The 7048-nt window shown below is 62.7% G+C and overlaps 2 protein-coding genes across 2 annotated transcripts in view; one reads left to right on the forward strand and one right to left on the reverse strand.

Moving 5' to 3' along the window:
• The window catches only part of MNEG_3510 (hypothetical protein), a gene marked incomplete at both ends in the record, with an annotated part of 4351 nt that extends 2817 nt beyond the window's left edge, over window positions 1-1534 (reverse strand). The window contains 4 exons of the mRNA XM_014048016.1: window positions 267-610; window positions 942-1059; window positions 1262-1313; window positions 1490-1534. Coding sequence (XP_013903470.1) covers window positions 267-610; window positions 942-1059; window positions 1262-1313; window positions 1490-1534 — 559 coding nt within the window. The remainder of the gene's footprint in view (window positions 1-266; window positions 611-941; window positions 1060-1261; window positions 1314-1489) is intronic.
• A 3484-nt stretch (window positions 1535-5018) lies between these two features.
• MNEG_3511 (hypothetical protein) lies at window positions 5019-6933 on the forward strand (the record flags this gene model as incomplete). Its single annotated transcript, XM_014048017.1, has 5 exons — window positions 5019-5156; window positions 5362-5445; window positions 5803-5955; window positions 6415-6540; window positions 6766-6933. Coding segments are annotated over 5 exons (669 nt in total), but the record flags the coding sequence as incomplete, so codon positions are not given.
• Between the last annotated feature and the right edge of the window lie 115 nt (window positions 6934-7048).

Below are 7048 nucleotides of genomic sequence, written 5' to 3' on the forward strand. Positions count from 1 at the left end.
GGGGGGACGGGGGTCGGGGTTAGAGTCACCATAACATTGCTCATGCTCAGGGGCAGGTGCGGGAAGGTCGAACGTGTATGAGGCTGCACGGGCAGAGGCTCAGGAGCGGGATGGCAATTGCAGAAGATCAGGCCCCCCTGCCAATGGGCTGGGATGGTATAGACTGTCTACCAAAGTTTGCGAAGAACAGCCCCTCAGCCCCCAATCGCATAGAGCAAACAGAGAGTCCCGCCTCATCCGTCACACCGGCCCACCCGCACCCGCACCTGTCAGTATGCTGACTGCCGCCACAATGTGGAACGCCACCCGCCACCCCTCCCACCCCGCCGCCGCCAGCGCCGCGCTCGCGCCCATGTTCGTCGCAAACACGCTGCCCGCGAGCCCGCCGATCGCCCCCGTCAGCTGCATCAGCCCGAATGCGCGCCCGCGGCGCTCGGGCGGGTGCAGGTCCGCCACCAGGGACTGGCAGCAGGGGACCAGCAGCGCGAGCCCGAGGCCGTTGACCGCGGCAAAGGCCATGGCGGCGTGGAGGCTGTGGGAGGCGCCGATCGCTGACGTCATCACGCCCCAGATGAAGGCGCCGGCCGCCAGGACGAGCCGCCGGTCGGACCTTGGGGCGCAGGGTGGGTGTTGAGCGGAAGGCGGGAAGGCAGGGGGCTGGGTTGGCCAGCAGGAGTGTGTGCGTGTGCGTGTGCGTGTGCGTGTGCATGTGTGTGTGTGTGGGGGGGGGAGGGCACCAGCGGGGCGGGCGAAGCGAAGTTTGTGTTTGCGGTGTGTTTGCAGCTGTTTGAACACACAAATTTGAATCGTGTCAGGATACCCCAGAAAGCGCCTGCTGCAGCGGGAACGCAGACAGGCTGGATGCGCTTGCTGCACGGCGGCGGCGGCGGCGGCGGCGCGGCAATACGAGGGGTCACAGCGCGCGGCGTGCGCATGCACACCTGTCGCCGAGGATGCCGCTGAGAGGGGAGGCCAGGGTCTGCACCAGTGCGCGGCAGAGCGTGAGCGTGCCCAGCTGCGACGGCGTCGCGTGGAGGGAGGACCCCACGAAAAGGTACACTGCAAGAATTCAGGTGAGTGAGCGGGGCCGGGAGGGGTGGTTTGGGGGTTGGCTCGCCGGGGGACAGCGGCGATCTGGACACTCCGTGGCAGACGGGCCGGGACGAGAAAATGTGAGGAATGGGGCCCTGTGCTGTGCTGCCAGGTGCCCATTCAATGATGGCATGGGCAGGGTCCCAAAAAAATGGTCAGCCGCACTCACCCGCCGGAAGTATCTGCTCATTGGCGGATTCCACCACCATGGCCAGGTTGACCTGGTTGAGGGATGGCGACAGGGGCCCGAGTGACAAGGCGTGCGCATGCATGCGAGAAGCGCTGCACAGGGCGGGTTCAGAAACAATAAAATCCGCAAGCAAGAGCTGCTGTGACGGTGCATTCGCTTATGCCACACACCACGTCATCACGCGCGGAAAATAAACGGAGTGCTCACCAGAAACGCCGTGCGGACGCGCGCCGCTGCCTGCATCGCTGCCATGTTGACGCTGCCGGACAGCGCGCGCTTGTGTGTTGCGGCGGCACCGCCCCGATCCGGGCTGTGAGAGCCGCTGCGCAGCGTCTGCGGCTCCGCTATGCCGACAGTAAAGGAAGCGGAGCCGCGGCGCTTTGCGCAAAGGAGCCCAGGGTGCGCCAGCTTTGCCTCAATCCAGCCCGCCTGTGCTGACGCACCACCACCGTCCGAGTGCCACGCGCCGCTGCACTGCCCCCTTGCGGCCTCGGTTGGATAGAGGGTGGTAAAGCGCTGCAAACGAGGGTCCCGCGAGTCCTCGAACGCGCCTAGTGTGTTTGCTCTGGGACGCGGACAAATCAGCGAGTGCAGAGCTCCAACTGCCACCACGTATTAGCGCAGTCGGGATGAGGACAATAACGTGGCTACATAGGGGTCCCAACGAGCATCCTGAGCGCGATCACAACCTGATCAAGGAGACAATTGTGTGACCTTGCTTTGCTTGTTTCTTCGCTCGCAATCAGGCCACGTTCTGATCGGATGGGAGCGGTCTTTTGGAAAATCTGCGTCAGGCTATGGGCTCGTCGCTCTCGATATCCTAGGTCACTTGGTGACGTGCTGCTGGAGCCAAGGTCACGCATCAAGCACAGCCCCATTGTGCCCGCTGGTGTGAACCCTCAAGAAATGTTAATAGCTAAGCTACATGCCAACATGTTGCCAGGGGCTGTAACGCCGGCAGACCTGCAGCGAATCTAGGAAGAGATCACAATCTCCAAGCAGGTCAAGCCCACCAAGTTGACCGCTTGCACCACAGCGCGAGACAGTCGGCTTGGCTTGCCACTCATGAAAACGGTGGAACTGCTGTGTTGCTGAACGATGATGCGGCTTGAAGGGACCTACTCCAAGCATGGCACACACGCTCACAGGCACTTCAAGCTGAGGCACTGTGCAGAAGGCGTGTGGCTGGCAGCTGAAGCAACATGCTGCAAAGCCTTGCCAGGATGGATGTACAGAGTAGGTGGATACCATGTGGTAAAGCTGTGACAGGACACCCGCAACACCCACAGTTTGTGCCTCGAGAAAGCTGCATTCCATCCGCTCAGGCGCTCGAAACAGACCTGCGTGCACAACTAGCAGCAACTGCGCCTGCACCTTGGGCGCGACGTTCTCCAAGCACGAATAAGGAACGATTAAGGAACCGCTCCGTGCGGCCCCGAGCGCATGCACGCCACCCCTGTGCATGAGCTCGGTCGGGCCCTCCACTGCAACATCTGCCAGACACACCAGAAGGATCGCCCAGGCGCGAAGCGGCGGCAAGAGGGCCAGGTCAGCTGGCACTTGACAAGGACGCAAGCTTTGTGAGGCTCCATGCACCTGCACATTTCAGGCCATTTTGGAGCCACCCCCGCGCCTGGCTAATGTCAAGGTCCCTTGAGAAGCGTGCACCCACGCGGCAATTTGCTGCACCAGCTGGGTGCATGCCAGCTGGTGTTTGATGCGTTCCGCTCCCCTCCTCCTCGCCGCCGAAGAAACTTCCTCCCTGCTCCGCCCCATCCGCACGGCGGCTGCCGTGCCAGGGGCCCGTGCGGCGGCTGCGCGTCCGCAACTCAATTACCATGCAACTGCAGCGAAACTGCGAACTGCGCAACTGCCCATGTGCACCTGCCAACCGCGCAACTGCCGCCGCGTAACCGCCAATTCTCGCCTGTGTACCACAGCGAGGAGGCAGAGAACTAGTACCTCTCCAGCAATGAGATAACGGGCAACCAGGCTTATCGGCGGCGCAGGGGCCCACCTGCACGCGGCGCGCTCGCCGCCGCCTGCGGCACAAACCAGAAGAGCCACCTTGTTGTGTGGCGCCCGAGCCCTGGATGGACAATGTGCTCGGCCGTTTTAGGGTCGCCATTGTGAATTACGATGTTTGGTATGCAAGCGTCCGGGTACTGAGGTACAGTCAACGGCCCAGCATTACCAAGCGCGACCTTTTGACCAGTGTTGTATGCCACTGACATGTTTCATGTGTGTTTTCTGTGGCCCCTCATTGAGACATCAGATTGGTGGAGGCTAGGTAGCGTTTCGGTCAGAGCAGCCTATCTGCCCGGCGCGTGGCCCTCCGTTGGCTGGACCTTGCGGCCACTGGTGTGAAGTGTGCAGGTCTGGCACCTGCTTGAAGTCGAATCCGCACACACGTCGAAGGATTACAGCATGAATCAAAGATCATAACAAGGCATATCATGCATCAAGTATGTCCGCAATCCACCCAATCAAGCGGCCCGCCCTTCAGTTGTGCTGCGATCTCAGCCGAGTCTGTCATTTCACGCACGTGCTTTCGGCGATATTATCCGGTTTGCTGGCATGTGTTGGTGCTATGAGACCGCTACTGCCTCTCCCAGCAGCCCATATAGCGATGCGCGTGGCCAGAGTGCCGCACTGGGCGTCCGCAGCAACGGCGCACATAGGCATGCGCGCAGCACTTCCTCAGCACTCGCCCCTACGCCGCAGCGTATGGCTGGTGGCGTACGAATCAGAGCCATCACCTTTCTTGCCAGCTTCAGCGGCCACTGGCAATGAGACGCTGGTGGAGGCACAGCGGCGCGAACTCTCGCATGGTCCTGACACATGGACGATGCGGGCAATGCGGGCGCTCAACGGACGCGCGCTGCGACGGCACGGCGCCTGAGAGGGAGCCTTGCAGTGTGGCGCGTGCGGCAGGTGAGGATGGGGAGAGGATGGGGTCGGCCTGGAGCAGCTCGGGCTGGCTGCAGACATATGAAGGGGTGAGAGAGCGTCCCTTGCGCCCCTAAGCACACTGCTTGATTCGCGATCCTGAAGGGGCGCAACAGCTGCTGATCCCAATTTTCTATGCAATGGAAGTGTCTACTGCCACCCCGCTGCAGCAGCTCAGCCATGCGGTCGTCGCAACAACAGGCACACCGCCAAAGTGGCCACCGCGGCGGCGCCAGCGCACAGTTTCGTACCAGCCTCTAGCCTCTTGCTGGTCACAACGTACCTGATCATGTCATGAAAATCCACCAGGCAAGCTTCAGCAGCGGGAAGGACCGGGGGCGCAACCGGCGACATTCCATATTGGCTGTGCCTTCGCCCTCTCCAGGCCCAGTCGGTTGGTTCTCGCGTTCACCCAGTCCTTGTTAGTCTTCTGAAATATCACCGATTTTCCTTGTGACCGAGCTCCCGACGACGGTCGCCTCGAGCCTTGACTTGCTCTGCAGCCCCGACCCGCCCGGCTTGCAGCGGGGTCCTGCTGTCTTGAAAAAGACTGACATCTATTTCTATAGGTACGCAGGGGCGCGCTGTGCTCAGGCGGGCGCGGGCCAGGGGCACGCAGCAGTGCGCTCACCAACGAAAAAAAAAACTGCTATTGCGTGCATGATAGTTTGCGTCAGCCGCAGGCTCAGGGCGTGCATTACACCCTGTGGGTGTCCATCTGAGCCGCCGCGCACCCTGACCCGCCGCAGGCTGACTGGGGCCTGTTGTGGGGGGGTGTGCAGCGGCAATGGTGGGCGGCGGCGGGACGCGCGGGAGTCTCGCGCCGCTGGCCGCAGTGGGCGGCAACCTGGCGCGGAGCGCCGGCCCTGTGCTGACCTGTGCGGCAGCGGCTGCCGCCAGCATGTGGTTGGCCAAATGCAACAGGGTGCGTGCGGCGGAGGGTTTAGGCAGGCGTGGTGGCGGGGGCGCAGATGCGTGTGTCTGCTGTCCGGTCCGGTTGCATCAGTGCACTCTTGCGTGCGACTGCACACCGCACTGGGCTGCCTGCAGCACTCCATGCTGCTTGATCTCACCTGTCGTCATGAGCGCTTGAATTTTCACATGCTGCGGCCTTGGCCGATCCACCCCAGGCGCGCAAGGTGGAGGCGGCGGCCCTTGAGCGACGCAGGGCTGAGCTGGCGGCGTACAACGCAGCCCTCCAGGCCACAGAGCAGGTGAGGGCGTCGCGCGTGTACGCGCCTGCGTGCGGAGATGCATGCGTTTGCACGCGCCTGTGCTGGTGTCTTTTGTCTGCTGGGGAAGTGGGGCAAAGTTGAGGGTGTGGTATGGTTATTCTTAGCAACATCGTACACAGGTTTGATAGGGGGGCAAACTGGTGCTGTCCTCCTGATGGCCGAGGGAGGGGTACGGGCGCTGCATGTCTTTTAGCCAGCCTGATTCGCCAGCATCAGCACCGCCTGTGAAGAGCTGATCGAGCACCGGAAGGATGCGCGGATTCGAACCTCCCTCTCCTCTGCAGCTCTCACCCCCCCACTGTAACATGGCCCTGCTGGCCTCTCGCCTTGCCGCAGGATCTGGAGAAGGCTTGGCAAGTGTTGGAGGAGGAGGATCGCAGGCGCCACGCCGTGAAGGCTGTCGTGGACAACATCTTCACCGAGATCCGCGTGCGAGAGGCGCATGAGCTCATCACCGCCGCCCAGGCTCAGGCGGCGGCGGTGCACCAGGTGCGTGGATGGGTGGGAGTGCGTGAAGCCACAACATTTGTAAGTGTGTTTGTCTGCGTGTGAGAGAGAGAGGGAAAGAGAGAGAGTGCGAGTGTGTGTGTGTGTGTTTGTGTGTGTGTGTTTGTGTGTGTGTGTGTGTGTGTGTGTGTGTGTGTGTGTGTGTGTGTGTGCGCGCGCGCGCGCGTGCGGTCATTGTATTGGAGGGGTGGTGCAACCCAACGCGCACTGACACTTTTTGCGCCACGCAAGGGTTATGGCACCAAATAGGCTAGCCGACAGTGCAGCCGCTATGAAAGGGTGGCAAGGGGTACTACAGCAGGCCAAAGCATCGGCGCATTCAAATCCAGCCAGTGCGGAAGCTCAGCGACATGCACACTCCAGCCATGTCACACACCGCTGGCCCTCCAAAACTCAACCAACCACACTGAATTCGTCGACCCCAACCCGACCACACCACAGGAGGCCGAGGCCGCGTGCTCCAGGGCGGTGCGGGTCGAGGCCTCTTCCAGGCGGCGCAGCGCCAAGCTGGGGGCGCGAGAGGCCGCGCTGAGGACGGGCGAGGCGCGGATGAGGAGGCGCAAGAAGGTGGGTTGGGCAGCACCCAGGGATGGAGCGCATTGCAGGTGGGGTGCGGCTTTGACTTGTGATTGGGCGGTTTGTGTGCTGAGTTTGGGATGTGCGACCCCGGCCCGAGCCACACGGTGTCATTCACGCAGCTGCTGCGCCTGTGAGTCTCCCGCGTGACCACATCCCTCCAGCTGACCAATGTTCCCCTCCGTTGCTACCCACTCCTGCCGCCGCACACCTCAGGCGCTGGAGGAGGCCGAGGAGGCGCAGGAGCGAGCGGCAGTGGAGCTGGCAGTGGAGCGCGCACAGGTGGAGCACCGCGCCGCGCGCGCTGAGGCGGCGTGTGCGGAGGCGGCGGGCCGCCTGCGCGCGACCATCGTGGAGGTGGCCGAGGCTCGGGACGAGCTGCAGGTGGGGGTTGGGGTTTTGGGCCGGGGGGTGGGCAAGGGAGTGTGCAGGCCTTTCCAGACAGCGTTCAGCTGATTTGAGAGGGGTTGAGAGGGCTGAGAGGGGCTGAGAGGGGTGG

This window comes from Monoraphidium neglectum (assembly GCF_000611645.1).
Source record: "Monoraphidium neglectum strain SAG 48.87 unplaced genomic scaffold scaffold00443, whole genome shotgun sequence".
NCBI lineage: Eukaryota > Viridiplantae > Chlorophyta > Chlorophyceae > Sphaeropleales > Selenastraceae > Monoraphidium > Monoraphidium neglectum.